A 17,946-nucleotide genomic window follows, 5' to 3' on the forward strand; every position below is an offset into this window, starting at 1 on the left:
GTAAACCTTGAGTAGGATTCATTTTTTTTGTGATGGAAAAATAAGTTGATTAAAACCAGAACAGAGTTCCAAAATCGCTCCTTTTCGAAATTTTTACTGGAAAGTCTTGGGTTTTTTTGGCCCCTTTTGCAAGACATTTGAAATGCTCTATTCCGCGCTCTATGCCACATGCTGCTCCTCTCGTGCAGATTAATACAATATCAGCTTGGCACATTCCCCTTTATAACTGGGGGGGGGGTGGATGGGGTGGAGAGAAATGCACCCAGGTGAGCCCACTGCATTAGCAGTGACGTCATAACACATGAGCTGGTGAGAAATGTAGGTTTCCTCTGATTCTCACACAGTTCTCGAAAGCTGCAATCTAACACAAACCAAGCAGGTTTTTTTAGGCAGATTCACTTACCAAGTGACTGGACCAGTCAGTGACAGCAGGGCACGCTGGTCCATGGATACACCGGAGTCTGAAGCTGCCAGTAGAGAGACCATTCAGTGCAGACACAGTAAATCGTGCTTTCGAGTATCTGTTGGAGGTGGAAGTGAGAGGGTTGTCATGTTGTTGACGGTGTTGTAGCCAATGGGAAAGTGGCAGGGAGTGTAGAAGGCGTGTCCCAGAGTTAATTTTCCCGCTTGCAAGGTTTTGGGCGGGTAGGCTGTATTCTAATGCAACCTTAGCGATGATAAAACAAAGCTTTTATTAGCTCTGAGAGTTCTAAGGGTGGTCATGTTTCAATCTGCAACTATTTGAAAGTGTCACTTATCTTAAGAGAGTGATGCTTCTGCCTTCGTTCTCTTCCTAGCTCAGCTGCTGACTTTAGGGACGTCTGTTACAGGGTGTGATTGCGGCTCATATAGCTGTCTTTGAAGCTTTGTTACAGGCTGTGCGTGTCTGCCAGGAATCCTGGATAATTACTCAGGCAGTAGTCTGTGCTCAGACTCATACTGCTGCGATACCCAGGCTAGCTCTGGCGTCCGTCTACATAAGCTGCGTAACTGCAGTATAGATTTACTTGTAACGTGTGGGGTCTTGAGCAACTCACTTTCCCTCTCTGTCCCTCCAGTATTTCCCCAATGGTCAAATGATCAAAACCCATTTAAGCTGGGAGTAGGCACTCCGTTCCCATTGAATCAAGCCCCTCTGTCCTGCGACCGCTTTGAAAATCGCTGAAGCATAGCAAAAAATGTACAATGTAGCCCCACAAACAAGGCATAGAAAGACCAAACCTCAAACGTGACATGGAGAATAAGGAAAAGAGAAGAAAAACTAACACCGCGTATCATGAGTCGTTTGCTTTGCTTCCGAGAGTGTTTACCATCAGGAGAGCCGAACTCGTGAGACCTTCCCCAAAGTACTGTGTGTGTGCCAACATATATATTTTTTAAACTAAGCCCCAGATGTGCATAAAAGTGATGAACACCATTTTATTTCCCCGCGCAGCTATATTTTTTCAGACTTGAACGAATTGGCTGAAGAAGAGAGAGACCTGGGCTATACTTACAGTGCTGGAAAGCTAGTTTAAAATCCATTGTTATAAGGCAACCTAGCATCCTTTTAAACAGGCCAGTTGAGTTGTTGGGGCCAGTTAGTGCACTCAGAGCAATCGGTGCAAGCTCAGGTTTTAATGACACTTTAATTTCCCTGTTCAAGAAATTTCTTTTTGCCAGGATCTTTGTATCTTTACTAATACCTAAAACTCACCTGCTGACATCCCGTGAAGCTTAATTCTTGCTTTTCAAGCACTTGGAGATCCTTCTGTGCAAGTCGGTGGGGAAAAATGCACCTCCTCATTATCCTGTTAGGCAGCAGAGGCTAAGGAATAAATAGCCATCACCCCAAGACGTAGCGCCCTGAAAAGCAGTGTGATATGTTATACCAGAGCAGACCCACAGTCCAGCTGTTGTTACTGTGTGTGTTACGGTATCCCCCAGAGGGCATGCTCAGAGCAAGGCCCTGTTGTGTTAGGTGCTGTACAACGCAGCAGGGGAATTGACTGGCTCTGGTAATTGTTGTCCAGGCAGGTGTCACAGCAGAAGCTGCTCACGTTCACATCAGGGCCTAATCCTTTCTCACTGTCTTCATTCTCTTTGTCTTCCAGATTCCAAGGTGTTTCTGATTTACAACAGCAGGCTGCAGGGCTGCTTGGAGACCAAGGACACCCTGGTGAAAGTCTCTAAATCCTGCAACGTCAGCGCCCCAGCCCAGCAGTGGAAATGGGTCTCCCGGAACCGACTCTTCAACCTTGGGACCATGCAGTGCCTCGGGGTCGCCTGGCAGGGCATCAACTCCACCGCAGCGGTGCAGTCACTGGCCACCTATGAGTGCGACCGCGAGTCCGTCAACATGAGGTGGAGCTGCCGGAGCTTAGGGGAACATCTCTCTCAGTATCTGAACGCCAAGGCAGGGAACCTCTCCATGACTCCTGCCGAGAGAGGAGATCAGGCACGCGGCGGGCAGTGGAGTGTTTATACCACCCATGAAGATTTGTGCTCCAGCCCCTACTCTGGTAATGCCTGGGGAGGGCTCTGTGCTTCTGCGTTATCCCCATGATCTCTGGTGGTTTCACTGTTGTTCTGTGATCATAGTAGATCCCAGAGGCGCCTACTGAGATAGGAGTTCTGTTGTGGTAGGTGCTGTAGGGGTCTCAGAGTCAGCAAGAATTCAGCCATGTGCCCATTATTACTGTTTGAAATGAGGTCTTCAGTCTTATCATCATCATTATTATTGTTTGTTTGTTAACCAAAGTTGAAAAAAACAGCCCTTGCCCCAAACAGCTGACAGCACACAGCCCCGATCCTGCATTAGTATCTGCTAGGGCCTGATCCAGTTCCCATTGAAGTCAATGGCGAGACTCTCATTGGCTTCCTAGATTTTTAGGGCCAAAAGGGAGGATTATGTATTTGTATTGTGGTAGCCCCTAGGAGCCCAGTCATGGGGTAGAACCCCATTGTGCCAGGCGCTGTATATCTTGCATCGAGTCTGTCTTCTAGCCAGCATACATGAGAATTGGATTGGGCCCTTAGCATGCACCCCTTGTGCAATTCTTTTGGCTTGAATCGACTCCAAAAGGGTCTGTCCCATTACAGGATAGGGGCCAGGCTGCCTGGGAAATCCCCAGGGGGAAGACTATGTAAGGGTTTCCAAAATTATTTTTCTTTCCTTCCATAAATATAGTAAAAATTTATACTAATGGCATGATTGACTCCCAGGGAGCTGTGCACAGTACGAATGAACGGTCTGTATCAAAGCTGCAGGGGAGTTGAAATACAAGTAGCTGAATGGTCCATAGAATTTTGCATCTTTTCTTCCTAGGATCTCAAAGCACCGGCAAACAGGATGATGGCGGTGTTATTTAAAGCACTGTCCTGCCGAGACCCTTGGAAAGAAATGGAATCCTGCAGTGAAAACCTAATTAAACTCCAGCATCTATAGCTTTGTCTACACTAGCGACCTTACAGCTGTACCATTGGAAGGTCTCCCGGTGTAACTTACGTTGGTCGGGGTGTGTTTTTTCACACCCCTGGCTGACAAAAGTTTTACCGACAAAAGTGCTAGTGTGGACACAGTCTAAGGGCCCGATTCTCCACTGCCCTTCACCTTGGGTCATTCTTTATGCCGGTGTGGAGTGGGTGTGAATCAGTAGTAACTTTGCACCAGGTGCAGAGCAATGGAGAGTCGGGCCGCAGGGGTTCCAAAAGCTCAAACAAACAAGGCAGGAAGATCTGGGGCTGGTTGGTAGGGAGAGAATAATAAATCTAGGGCTGGCAGAGGCCGTTCTGTAGAACTTCAGTGGGGAGAAGGGGCTGAGACTAAGTTCAGTGCTGCACCCAGTGGTCCCACTGTCTGAAGGCATGATGGTGGGGTCAGGGACTCTGCATTGCATTTTCCCTCGGCAGCCCTCTGTCCCCCAGGAAGGGAGGCCGAGCTAGGGGGAGGATTCTCTCACTCTTTGTCTCTGCAGAAATTTACACCATCCAAGGCAATTCCCATGGGAAACCCTGCACCATCCCCTTCAAGTATGACAACCAGTGGTTCCACGATTGCACCAGCACGGGCCGGGAGGATGGGCATCTGTGGTGCGCCACCACGCAGGATTATGGCAAAGATGAACGATGGGGCTTCTGTCCCATTAAGAGTGAGTGGCAATTGGCCCGTCCAGAAGCTTAGCACCGGGGGGGGCTACGATCATCAGTAACTGGCTTGGTACCAGGTGGGGGTGGCTCTTTGGGTGATGCCAGCCTGGCATTGCAAAGGGAAGGGTTGTGTCAGGGATACCAGTCTGGTACTGGTGAGGAGGTGATGGGCTGCAGCTGTGTGGGGGATACCAGCCTGCGCTGGTGAGAGGGTGGGGGATACAGCTGAGTGGGGGATACCATCTTGGCACTGGTGTGGGAGTGGATTCCCAGCTGGATTCTGCGACCCTTCCTCAGCTCGACTGGCCCCAAACTCCGTGAGTCCCGAGGCAGTCAGAGGGACGCCTGGCGGAGCAAGGTGCCCAGTGCAGGGCACAGAGTTAATCGTGCTCTGGCTCAGAGAAGGGGGTAATGGCCAGTTGCATGCAGCGTAGCAGGCAGACGTTTGCCATGGTCTTGCACCTGGCCAGAGTCAGAGGCTGCCCCAAGCCCTTTGGGTCTGCAGTCGGTACGGCCTGCCATTGCGGTGTCCCTGAAAGAAAATTGCAGCCTCTGTAATGAGAAGGAAACCTAAGGGGAGCTGCACTACGGGTCATTAGTGGCACGTGCCCGCCTGCCGCTGGCTCTCCAGGGAGCTCTGCGCACAGGTCAGAGTTAACCCCTGACTCTCCCTTCCCCACTTCCCATCAATCCCCATAGGCAACGACTGCGAGACCTTCTGGGACAAGGATCATCTGACCAACAGCTGCTACCAGTTCAACTTCCAGTCCACCCTGTCCTGGCGGGAGGCGTGGAGCAGCTGCGAGCAGCAGGGGGCCAACCTGCTGAGTATCACCGAGATCCACGAACAGACCTACATCAACGGTGAGTCTACACTGCCCCGCCGGGGCCGGCCTGGGGAAGGAAGGAGTGCTTGGAATGGGGGGCCCTAGTTCAGGCTTCTTGGCAGGGGATATGGAGGTACCAGTTATTGTTGGCACTTGGCCTCCTTGTAGGCGAGCTTTGCCCCAGTGAGGGCATCCTCAGCAAACACCAGGGTTGTATGGACAGGGGCAGTGTGGGGCTCTCCTCTGCGCTGGCCGCCAGGCCATTCAGCAGTGACGTCTCTGGCCTCTCAACACTACAGGTGCATCAGCACCCTCTCCTGGAACACGTCCTGGTGCCCTCACCATAGCATCGCTGTGCACGTTCGCCTACAGCTTGCTGCAAAACAGTGCATGGAGCTGTAAGGCAAATCAGCTCATTGTCTGCTAGGTGGGAGGAAATTTTTCTGGGTTCTCGCTGCTCTGAGTGGGGTGGTGTCCCCCAGGCCGGGCAGGTGCTGGCTGGGTGTGGGTGCTGTAGAACGAGGTGGGAGTGGTGTGCTGGACTCGGATGCTTTGGGAAGCCTGAATGGGAGATGCTTTATAAACCTGCCATTGAGCTGTTGGCTAGAGCTACCCTGGGCTCTTCGGCTCTTCTCTGAAGTCTTCCATAGAGCACTAACATGGGCAGCGAGTGAACGCACTGTTGGGGGCAGCTTGCCCTCACCCCTCTGCCTGAGGTGAGGTCCCGCTCTCCCCCTTCCACCCTCCCTCCCCCACCAGAGCCCAGAGTGCACCCCTCCCATGGCTACTGTCCTCCCCTATTCCCCGTGCACCTCCAGCCCTGGCGCGCCAGGCAGACAACACGGTCCCAGCACCAGACGGATGGGCAGCACGACATGGCCCCAGCGCCCCCAGTCCCAGGCCTTGTGCGCCCCCACCCCCGCCTGCTTGCCCCAGCTTCTCGGCCACAGGAGCGCAGGAAGGGAACTGGAAGCAGGCAAGAGGGGATCTGGGGCCAGAGCATGGGCAGAGCCACACCAGGCTGTTTGGAGAGGCACAGCCTTCCCTTACCTATGCTACCATCGCCCATGCTCATTAACCTCAATATTAACCCCCTTCCAAGAGTGAGTGGGTGGGTCCTTGCAAGGGGGACCCTTTAGAGACCTGTGGGTGTGGCAGGACGCGGCTGTAGCTTGGAACTTGGCAGAGAGCAGTTTGTGCAGCTGGAGAACCTGCCAAGGTGACTATGCCCGTTTGCCTAACGAGGTGTGTGGCGGCCTCTAGAGGTACATGGGTGTTTAGCAAACCACGTCAAGGTGAGGCCGGGCAGGTTCCCTGGAGGGTCTGTGTGACCCAGCGAGACGGGAGCTTGCTGCCCAGATGTAGGGATATGCCCCATTATCCTACCAGAGTGACTGCCACCCTGTGAGCACCTTCTGTCTGCAGCTATGCGTGTGTCCCTCCTGCTGCAGTCCGTGGGGGAGAGGCGATGCGCACACAGCCAGTGGCAGGCTGCAGCCGTGCCGCTAGCGCGTGGGCCGCAGCTCTTGTATTTCCTATGCATGTGGGCGGCTACGTGGAAGAGGCCATTGGCGTCGTCAGCACTCTGAGCAGGGAAGAAGCATGAGGGATGTTTTTAGTGATAAGGTTCTGGATTGGCCGCCCGGTGAGTGGCAGAAGAGAGACAGCTCGGGCAGTAGCAGGGGGGCCGGTTTCACCCACCCGGTCCTCAGGCTGACGGGGGAGTTCGGTCTCTTTGGCTCTTCTGGTCTTTGTCGTCTCTGCTGCCCGCGGATGAGGGGGGCAAGCGGCCCCGGGTGCAGTGGCAGTTTGTATGCCGTGGACCCGGGTCTGGAAGGAGCCGTGTTTGTAAGATGATGCTGGGACCCTGTTGTGTCAGCTAGATTAGAGCTGCGTTACTTGCGAGGCCTTCCCAGAGCAGGAGGTGTCTGACGCCAGCGTCCTCTCTCTGTCCCAGGGCTGCTGACAGGATACAGCTCCACCCTCTGGATCGGGCTCAATGATTTGGATATGAACGGGGGCTGGCAATGGTCAGACAACTCGCCCCTGAAGTACCTCAACTGGGAGAGCGGTAAGTATGGCCGAGGGGTAAAGGGTGATTCAGATGGGGAGCAGCATCCTGCAGTGGGGTGAGGTCCTGACAAACTCCCAGCAGGAGGGAAACAAAGGCAGATGTAGATGCTGTCCACGGGTAGCATGGCAGAAAAGGGGGGATCATAGAGATCCTCTGTTGTTTTGTTGTGGCAAATCCCAGAGTCCTGCCCCAGAAGGCTAAGGAGAGATGGTCCAGGATCCTGCAGGATTTAACAGGCAGGCTCATTTGCTGGCGCATATGTGGCAGCAGCACTTTGCCGTCTGTGGAATTACATCACCTCTCTCTGCTCCACATGATGCATGAGGGCGGAGTGGAAATGGGGACATTGGGGCCATGCCAGGCACCAGGTCTCAGGGCTGCCGGATGCCAGGGAACCGTGGGCCTGGGCCAGGAGCTGCCATGGAATTGTGTGCCACTGGACACCAGAGAAGTCTGGGCCATGTGCTGTGGTGAGACTTCATGGTTCCAAGGAACTCCATGCCACATGAAACCTAATGCTGGGGTGAAATCCTGGCTCATTGACTTCAATGAGAGTTTTGCCATGGAGTGTGGTGGGCTCAGGATTTCACCCGAGTGCCATAAAGGGGGAAAACAGAGTCTAGAAAATAAATATCTTAAAAATTAATTTAATCTAATCTGGGACCACAAAATACTAAAATACTTTAATTTCTAATGCTGTGGTTTATTGCATGGCTGGGCAGAGTTAAGGCTGTTCGGGTGCCTTAACTGTATTTCCATCTCTCACCATGTTTGGATTTCTCTGAAACATAACGTTAACTCTGAATTTCCTGGGCTCACAAGGCTTGGTTTGGGGATAATTCCAGCATCCTTGTAATGATCTTTACCCCTAAGTTACTGATACGAACTCTCAGCCTAAACTCCATCTTGATGTAACTTTTTGCCATGGAATATAAAATAATGAATGGTCCTGTATAATAGAGGCCAGCTGTCTACTGCTGTTTACTGCATTCCAAGAGACGAGCCCTCTGGGGCAGGCAATTAATTTTAAAGGCAACGTCTTAAAGTTGTTCCTTCCTTTTCTCTGCCTGTATTTAGCCTGTGGCAATTGCTGTGGCAGGATATTATTGGGGGAGGTAGTTTAGGGGGCTGGATTTTCAATACTGACTTCAAAGTTAGTTGTGGATGCTCAGCACTTCAGAAAATCAGACCCTAGTAAGTTTTAGGGAATGAGAATAGCACCTGCCAGGACTCTAGCTGAGGTTTTAGAGGCCCCAGGCGCTTATGCTTCAAGGCATAGGCTGATCACCAGTTTGAGGTCAGGAAGAAATTTCCCCTGCTGTATAGTATTGCTCCAAAAGCAGTATTATAGGGTTTTACTCCTTTTTTTGAAGCATTTGGCAGCGTCCACTAGCTGGACCATGCTCCTCTGCTCTGGTTTCTGTTTGAACTCCTGTGTATTCATCCAGGGGATGGGCTCTAATGCTCGTATTTTCCCTACCCTTTCTCCTCCCTTCTCACTCCCCCTCCCACCCCCAACTCCTGCTTGTAGACCAGCCTGACAATCCTAGCGAAGAGAACTGTGGAGTGATCCGGACGGAGTCCTCGGGGGGCTGGCAGAACAGGGACTGCAGCATTGCACTGCCGTATGTTTGCAAGAAGAAAGCCAATGCCACCTCCGATCCGTTCACGACAGGTGAGCTGGAGAGCCTGCCCGCACTGCAGTATCCAGAGATCTCTCGCTTTTCCGTTTCCCCCACGGCTTTTCTTTTTCGTTCTTTGATAACAAAACAAACCCCCCTCCCCTAAATCCTGGACGCACTCTGCACAGATGTCTGTATTGGTTGGTTTGTTTTTTTAAAAGGAGGAAAAAAGAAAGGGAGGGTGCTCAGCACCTCTGGGTATGAGACTCTAAGATCCTAGGCAGGGATGGGGCCTGATTCTGCACCACCTTGCACCTCCGCTTGGGTCTAGTCTCTCCCACTCTTCCCTTCCCGGGGCCACTTACTGAGAACCCTAAGTACAGAATTGCGTCTATCACTGCGGCTTGCATGTTTCTTCCTATGACAAGGGATGAGCAATCAGCTCCTGCAGAGGGAACGAGAACTGCCCCAGTAGCCAGTGGAAACCTTTGCCCATCACGCAAACCAGGCAGCTCTCGGAAGTTGCCAAACTGGTTTCTTTTGATTATTTCCCACCTCTCCCGCAGTTGGGATATATTAAAATATCACATGGTTTTGCCCCCATTTGGAATCACCCTGTGCAGGTGTCAGTGACGACCCGTGGTGCAAAGCAGTGGAGAATCCACCCCATCCCTTCATAAGACCTTAGGGCTTGACACTGAGGGTACGTTTACACTACCCGCCAGATCGGCAGGTAGTGATCGATCTATCGGGGATCGATCTGCCACATCTAGTGTAGACACGATAAAATCGATCCCAGATCGCTCTGCCGTCGACTCCGGAACTCCACCGCGGCGAGAGGCGGAAGCGGAGTCGATTGGGGAGCGGCAGTGGTCAACTCACCGCCGTCCTCGCAGCCAGGTAAGTCCACCTAAGATGCGCCGACTTCAGCTACACTATTCGCTGAAGTTGTGTATCCTAGGTCGACACTCCCCACCCCGCCCCAGTGTAGACCTAGCCTGAGAGGGGCTGAACCCCCCAGCTCCCATTTAAATGACTGGAGTTGGAGGGTGCTGATCATCTTGCAGGTTCAGCTTGTCTCACCGTGGATACAGATCGTGGGGAACACTGCCAGAATGCTAATGTGCACCATGGAAATGCGACTCGTTTCCTCTCCTTCCTCCCGGCCCCTTTCATCTCCGCTGCCTTCTGTCTGCAAGGTGGTGATTACACATCCCAGGTGTGTGTGGCCTCCTATCTTTCAGCCACACAAGAAGAGAACTAACTCCCCCCAGAGCGGTACAGCCTAGAGATGGTCGGTGCAATTATGAAATGCAAATTAGAAGAGGCAAAATGGGACTTTACTCGTATTCCAAGGGGAGGAGGGGGCATCATCGCTCAGGGTGTGACATTACTGCTGTCCAGTCAGAAGACTTCTTTGGTGTCTGGCACTCTAAATCACTGAGCAAATTCCTCTGCTTTGTAGCTGATGGTTATCTTGAGTGACTCCTTTCTCAGCTCCATGTGGGTTAGGTCTCTTCAGCCTCGTCTCCGCCTTATGATGAGTTGAAAGCATTCTCCAAGCTGCTGGCCTGCCACCTGGGTGGGCATGCTGAGATGTGTGCCAAGCCAGCTGCTTGATCTGTCACTGCTTTCCTACAGCTTGCACTAGGGCAGCTTTGTAACAAACATGAAATATATTGAACATCCAATGCCAGTGTCTGACAACCTTCTACCTGATAGTGCTGTGTCAGAAATAATAAACCAGCCGATGCGCCATGCTGTGTCTGGCTCTTCTCCTCACACTCAGTTTTCTATGTTTTATTCATCTGGTGGGTGTTTGTTTGTTCTTTTTCCCCCCCTTCAGTAAATCTGTTTTTGCAAGAGATTTTTTTTTCTTACTAGCATGGCCTTTCTCTGGCTGTTTCTGAGGGGGCTGTCAGCATGTTATTTTTGTTTTATTACTATTTTAACAATTCTTTTTGATCTGTAATAGCCCCTAGGAGTCCCAGTCTTGGACCAGGACCTCAGTGCGCTAGGTGCTGTGCAAACACAGAGCAACCTAAGTTATGTGACAAGGCTGATTGTGGTGGTGGCAGTTCATGCAATGTGGACATCCATCCACTGAGAACTGGACTGCAGCCCACCATGCTCATTGCCTGTAGGTAGGGCCCTACCAAATTCCCGGCTGTGAAAAACACATCACGGACTGAGAAATCTGGTCTCCCCCGTGAAATCTGGCTATTGTAGGGGGGCCACAGTATTGCCACTCTTCTCCGCTGCTGCTGGCAACAGTGCTGCCTTCAGAGCTGGGTTCCTGCCCAGCAGCCGCCACTGTCCGGCCACCCAGCTCTGAAGGCAGTGCCAAAGTAAGGGTGGCAGTACTGCTTTGCTCCCTATAATAGCCTTTCAACCCCCACCCAACCCTCTTTTGGGTCAGGACTCCCATGGTTACAACACTGTGAAATTTAAGATTTAAATATCTCAAACCGTAAAATTCAAGATTTTTTTTGCAGACGCTGTGACCGTGACATTTACCAAAATGGACTGTGGATTTGATAGGGGCCTACATATAGTCCAGCAAAAAGCTGCCACGTGGCTGTAGCTTTCAGTCGCTACTGTCCTGCAGGCTGTGAGCTGGGCTGACAGATTTGCACCCCCTTGGTGGGGGTAGGAAAAAGGGGTTTAAGAAGGGAGAACTTCAGCGCTCTTAAACTGCAGGAAGCCCACCTGAAGCTGTTGTGAAGTCAGATGATCCAGGTGCTGGTGTAAAGATGCCAGTTGCGGAGTGCAGCAGCCCTGGGGGAGTTCATGGAGCACTCAGATTGCTTGCGGGGAGGACGGCAGTGGGGCTCGCAGTGTGGGGAGGAGGGAATTGCTGAGAACATGCTAGTTGGAGATGGAATCTGGCCCGTCGCTGAGGGAACTGTTGCCACTTCAGAAGTGATCCGTGCAACTCCCCTTCCCGTCCCTCAACAGCAGAACCACAGGGCTGAGGAACTCCGGTCTGGTGTATTTCCAGACCCTCCTACTGCTTGGGGCTCTGCTACTCCTAACACAGACCCTGCACTCATGGCTGGACGCCACTGGCACCGTGGAGGAGAACAGGCTTAGAAGGGGGCCTTGCGGGGAGTTAGTAACAAGGCTCCTTAGCAGTCTACTCTGGGTCCCTGCAGACTCCTGGTCGGAGGTGAAGGTTGATTGTGAGCCTACCTGGCAGCCCTTCCAGTCCAGCTGCTACCGGCTGGTTGGCGAGAAGAAGAGCTGGCAAGACGCGAAGAAGATCTGCTTGCGCGGTGGTGGGGACCTGGTGAGCATCCACACGCTCTCCGAGCTGGAGTTTGTCACCAAACAGGTCAAGCAAGGTAGGGTTAAAGCAGATCTTCACTCTGTCCCCCTGGGGACACGCTAGGGACTCGGGTCAGAGCTGCGGATAGGTTCTTTTGGAATGTGCGTGGCAGGGGGAGCCCATATCTCCACTGGCACGGTACCTGCAGATATGCTGCGCATACATGTTCATATTGACCTTTACATGTTTGCATCCACATGGGATATCTACCAAAGGTACTTCTAGAGCCCCCATGACTAGCTCAGCCCCTCACACTCTAATGCATTCACCCCAGTGAGGCAGGGCAGAGCCAATCTTCCCATTGTACAGATGGAGAACTGAGGCCCACAGAGGCTAAGTGACTTCTCCAAGGTCACACAGGGAGGCCGTGGCCGGAGCAGGGATTTAAACCTGCATTTGCTGAGTGTTGTAACTACTGGACAGTCTTTCCTCTCTGTAATATACCTTGCACCAGGAGTGGTTCCAGTGAGGCTACTAGTGGAGGAAGGTACTACTCGAAGTGAGTAGAGGTATCATGAACTGGTCCATAATAGGCTCTGTTCCTGGCTCTAATGCTGGCTTGTTGTGTGGCTGTGGATAAGTCCCTCCCACCACCTCAGTTTTCCCATCTGTGAAATGGGGTTGGGAATACTTCTCTGACTCCGGGATTATGAAGGTAGTTTAATTCAGTCTGTGAATGAGGTTGAGATCTGTAGATGGAAAGTGCTATAGAAAGTATCATCCCCTGACGTCTTATGAATCTATCAGAGACAGTACAAGAAGCACTTAACATGTATTAAGTGCATCATTTATCTGCTGGGGCAGACACTGACATTTCGTACATTAATTTCAATAAGGAATAAAAAGGAATGGCCCCATTCTCTTTGAGTCGATACTGACTCAATGCCCCAGGAGGAAGGTGGCCCCCTGTGCTTCTGGTGATGGCATTGTTTCCATGAGATGTAAAACTGAGGCCCAGGACCACTAGTGGTTATTAAAGATCTCCTGGCACTCTTTTAAGAATAGAGATTGCCCTGACTGATTCCAAATTGGGTACCTGCTTAGGGAAAGCTGCCCCCAACAGTTTCAGTTAGATACAGTTTTAGTCCACACATCTTTGTCCTAAATTTGCTCTATAATAATGCTCCTGTGCGCTGTTAAATAGCCGCCACGTTCCATCCAAGAGGTGGCTGCTTTTCACGGAGTGCAGTGATACTATAACCTACCTCGGAGAAGCATTTGTAAAGCACTTCCAGACCGTTCCCCACAAGAACAGACATGCAGCATATTTATTCATTATTAGCCAAGGCAAGGCGTGTACTTTTGAAAGTACTTTTCTTGTCGAGTACAAATGGAGTCCTGTGTTCCCAACCCAAGTCAATGTATCTACTCTAAGGATGAGTTTAATGCAGAGTTTTGAATCACCGTTGGCATGTCTGAATGTCCTGTTGCAGCCAAGTAATGCAGGCTATGTCTCCCCCACAAATAAAGGCGTGATTGCTGCACAGGCAGGCATACTGGTGTTAGCTTTAATCTAGCTGGCATGGGTTACAATAGCAGAGGAGACTTGGAAGTACGCACAAAGGGGCCGACATGAAGGTTGTATGGGCAGCCTTAATTCTGTCATGGCTTAACTTTTGAGTGTTTGACTTCGCTACCCTAATGTTCTTTGAATGAATTTGTCTTGCATGTAATATTGTTATCGTTGGCTTGGATTTTCAAAGGAGCCTAAAAGAACTTTGGCTCTGGAAACTGGGCACTTAACTCCCTTGGATGTCTCAGAAATTCTGACCATTATTGTTTATCTGTAACCCCTAAGAATCCCAGTTGAGGATCAGAGCCCCATGGCGCTAGAAGCTGTACAAACAGCTAACAAGGAAGCCAGTCCCTGTCCCAGGCAGCTCACAGCCAATGTGGCTTGTAACTTGTGAGAAGCTCATCTCATCCATGAATGCTCAAAGAGGGCAGACTTTTCTCTTTGTACCAAAGTGCTACTGTGCTTCAGTAGGGTGAGAATCGCCCCAGACACCAGAGCTGGACTCTGACCTGCTCTTCCTCTTTCTGCTTGGCAGATGTTGAGGAGCTCTGGATTGGCCTGAACGACCTCAAGCTGCAGATGAATTTTGAGTGGTCAGATGGGACGCCGGTGAGGTTCACGTACTGGCACCCCTTTGAGCCCAACAACTTTCGAGACAGCCTGGAGGACTGTGTGACCATCTGGGGACCGGTGAGGACTGATCGTGGAGGAGGAGCGGGACAGGATGTGGGACCTTTCCTACCCAATTTGCAGGGGTGGATTGGAGTAATTGGAGCTTGGCAGAATTCAATCTATACATATTTTAAATCTCAACAGAGCTCGATGTTTATTTTTAAGTATTTTTACAGCTGCGGGAAATTTACTTGGGGGTCAGACAATAATTATTTAATGACTGTAGAGGTTGAGATTCAAGAAGTTAAGCTTTGTAACCATCAAAACACAAATTGTCAACCTCGCATGTCAGAGTGTACATTGTAAATATCCTTACATCAAACCCTAGTAAGTTTCCAAGCAGCGTTTTTCTTACTTTGCCTATCTGTAAATTTCAGTTACTAATTGATAGAAATAGTTTTTGGTTGGTTTGTGTGCGCTTGGTGAAATCAGCGTTTACTGATATTTACTGGTCAAAATCTAATCCCGCCGAGCCTAGATAGATGGGTATGAGCTCTGTGCCGACAGCGCCGGAGACTGGAGCTCTCTCTGTCCATTGTAAGAGTGTGGCACAGACAGCAGTGTGCCACCAGTGTCCCCTAAACCTGACCACGAGGGTGGTCTCCGTGACCGACCCATTCCTTGCCTTTTCCTGCAGAGGCTGCTGACAAGGGGGCCCTTTCCGGTGGTGATTGTAATGCGTGGGCAGCTGACCCACTGAGAACCGGACCGAGTGCCATCAAACTCCTATCACACGGGCCACACAACAGGAGCCACTGCCCTCCTAAGCTGGATTTGAACCAACCAGAGATTCTCTGCAAGATCAGACCCTGTACTGGGGACAGATAAAGGGAAGGGGGGATCCACAATGATGGGGTAACGTAGAGCAGCACGGGATGGAAGCACAGGGTCGGTGGACTTACCCAAGCTTGCCACTGAAAATATCCCGTCTGTGGTCCTTTGAGAGCTGCATTTGCTGTGATCCACCCTTTGCCTGACCTGCTCTTTGCCATCCTCTCCAGGAAGGGAGGTGGAACGACAGCCCGTGTAACCAGACGCTGCCCTCCATCTGTAAGAAGCCTGGCCGGGTGAGCCAGCGGGGAGAGGAGGAGGAGGAGGACCATGGCTGCAGGAAGGTGAGTGGGCCTCTGCCAGCCCAAGCTCCACTGACCACGGCTGACACCTGAGTCCCCCAGCATTGCCTCCCCCTCTCCCCCCACGAATATTCCTCCCTAGGGGGGTGCACACCCACTGTTTGAAAATCGCTGCTTTAGTGCGATTTATTTCCACTTTTAGAGACTACATTACTGTAACAGGCGCATGACATTTACCCACAGTGACTCTGTAGATAGGATGTAACTTCAATTCATGGGGCCCCTGTGGCGTGGAGCCCCAGGCAATTGCCCTGTTTGCTACCCCCTCATGCTGGCCTAGGGGTAGGGAAGGTGTTTGCTGCCAGAGGAAGGAATCCCATGTGGTACTGGAATCACCAAGCCAAGGAGCTGTTGCTTGCTTCAGGCAGGCAGGCTCAGATCGGAGCAGGCATCCTGTTTGCCTGTGTCATCCCAGAGGACCCCTGGGCTCGGGCTGTGGGGGCGTATTTGAGCCGTCCTTTGCAATGGCAATGCACCCATACTTTGGAGGAATGGTATCTCCATTTTTTATGACCAGGGAGGGACTTAAGAAACCCAAATGGGCCAGTGAAACACTGGGTCTCTCCCTTCGACCCCCGTGACCTTGGGATGCAAAAGCTAAATTCCTTGGACAAAGCTTCCTTCCTAGTCATCCCACTGCTGTGCTGTGGGATCTGTAGGCACAGCAGTGGGGCCATGGCGTCTCGGCTCGTTGCCCATGAGCCCTCGAGCCAGCAGCTCGCCTCAGTGGCGGAAGGTGCAGCCTCTAGGCGGACTTCACGAGTGAGGTGTGCCAGCTGACAGCTACCTCCTGAGCTCTTTTAGCCCAGCCGCTGGTGTGGGGCTCCGCTTTGCATGGAGCTTTGCTGCAAACAGCTTGACTTCCTGTCTGACTGCAGGGGAAGGGTGTCGGAAAGCTGTAACTCTGACGTGTCTCGGATGGGTCCAGCCCCAGGGACTGTCACCTGGCTGGCGGGTGGGACCAATTACTGGAATTACAGAAGGGGGCTCTGAAGGAGAAGGTTAAAGCTGAACAAGGAGGAGTGAAGAATTGAAGAACCCCCCACCCCTGCCCTTCCCTGCTCCGCGCTCCTAGATCTGGGGATAGCATGCTGAAGGCCTGTGGGGAGGTGGCTCCTGACAGCTGTGTTCTGTCCAGCTGCATAGTGTCCAGACGTGCATCCGCCCTTGCATCAGACCAGCTGTGCAATGCCGAGTCTCCAGTCCAGCTGCGGGCTGGCCCAGGTCTGGTGGTACGCGGCCGTGCTGCTGATGTCTGCTGCGGAGGGGGCTAGCGGGGCTGCTTGCTGGCAGTCTTATCAGGGTGGGTGGAGCTCTGAAATACCAGGCCCACTGCTCCCACCGAGTGGGATGAGGTGACATGACTAGATCCTGGATAGGGAGGAGAAGAGTGCCTCCTGCGAAAGACTGAGCACTCTCCGCTCCCATCCACAAATAGGGGGGAGCAGGTTTGAGTCCAGCTGGATAAATCCCATCTCCCGTCTGTTCCCTGGTAGTGTGGTTAATGCGAGGCTGCGCCCTCTGTTATTTTAGGGTGTGTGGGCCATAGGCAGGCTTCAATTAGCCCTGTCAAAGCAAGTGACCGGCAAACCAATTGCAGTAAGACGTGCACCCCCGCCCTCATCCTGAAGTTGGCCTGCGTTTCAAACAAAACGATTGGTCGTCCCCTCCCCAACCCTGGCTCCATTCACAGAAAGGCTGTTCCTCTGCTGAGGCATCTTGCCCAGCTTGGCAGCCCAAGAGGATTGGAAAGCCAGGAGGACTGGGTTTCAAGCTAGGAAAAAGCAGCCACGCTGGGCAACTGGAAGGTGCCTTCATACGCTGCGAAGGAGCCCCGATGGTATAAATAGACCTGGATGTGTCAAAAGGAGAGGTGAAAAGAGGTGTCCCATCCCTGCCCCGTGATGGGATGGAGAGCGGGGGAGGAGGGACAGCACACGTGGGACCAGCCGCAAAAGGAATGGGATGAGGTTCCAGTGGTTACGGTTACTCCGGAGCTCAGGGGCTTGGGGGCACCATTAATGGGGGTCCTGTCCTAAGTGACCCCCTCCTTCTGGGAAGAAACTGCACTGCCTCCTTCCCTGATGCTCTCCTGCAGCACTCACTGCCCCGCCCTGGCGGAGGCCTGATTTTCAAACGGGCTCTCAGCTCCTGATTCTGCACCAGTGGCCAGGTGCAGAACGGTGGCCAGGTTTTCAGAACAGAAGCACCTCGCTCTGCTCAGATGGCTAACGCGGGCTCCATGCGTTGGGTGCACACTTGGAAATCTGGCCCCACTCTTCATTTGTCCTCCATTGACACCCTGGTGCTGGGAGCTTCCTCTGGTGCTGCATTCGCAGTGGATGTGTCAGGCTGCTGCATTTGTCCTAGGATATTGTACCACCGTTGCCCTTGGGGGGGGGGGCAGTGTTGCCTAGTGGATAGTGCACTGGTCTGGGCTTTGGGAGACCAGAGGTCTGTTCCTGGCTCTGCCACTGACCTGGTGGGTGACTTTGGGTGTGCCTCAGTTTCTCCACCCGTAATATGGGGATAATGTTATTGACTTCCTTTATAAAGGGCTTTGAGATCTACAGGTGAAAAGTGCTAGATAAGAGCTAGGTATAATTATCTCCCACTCTCTCTTTCGGCACTAAGGCTGCTAACAGT

General features: G+C 52.1%; 1 protein-coding gene across 4 annotated transcripts in view; it reads left to right on the forward strand.

The window, feature by feature from the left end:
• The window catches only part of MRC2 (mannose receptor C type 2), a 126,622-nt gene that overhangs the window by 57,467 nt on the left and 51,209 nt on the right, over positions 1 to 17,946 (forward strand). For all 4 annotated transcript variants that reach the window (XR_007771469.1, XM_050934892.1, XM_050934891.1 and 1 more), the window contains exons 2-9: positions 2,094 to 2,501; positions 3,957 to 4,130; positions 4,828 to 4,992; positions 6,913 to 7,026; positions 8,561 to 8,704; positions 11,807 to 11,995; positions 14,031 to 14,185; positions 15,169 to 15,282. Coding sequence is in view for 3 of the 4 variants with exons in the window: in XM_050934892.1 (XP_050790849.1) it covers positions 2,094 to 2,501; positions 3,957 to 4,130; positions 4,828 to 4,992; positions 6,913 to 7,026; positions 8,561 to 8,704; positions 11,807 to 11,995; positions 14,031 to 14,185; positions 15,169 to 15,282 (1,463 nt within the window). In the remaining variant the exon portion in view is untranslated. The remainder of the gene's footprint in view (positions 1 to 2,093; positions 2,502 to 3,956; positions 4,131 to 4,827; positions 4,993 to 6,912; positions 7,027 to 8,560; positions 8,705 to 11,806; positions 11,996 to 14,030; positions 14,186 to 15,168; positions 15,283 to 17,946) is intronic.

The sequence above is a fragment of the Gopherus flavomarginatus genome, chromosome 25 (genome assembly GCF_025201925.1).
Source record: "Gopherus flavomarginatus isolate rGopFla2 chromosome 25, rGopFla2.mat.asm, whole genome shotgun sequence".
Classification (NCBI taxonomy): domain Eukaryota; kingdom Metazoa; phylum Chordata; order Testudines; family Testudinidae; genus Gopherus; species Gopherus flavomarginatus.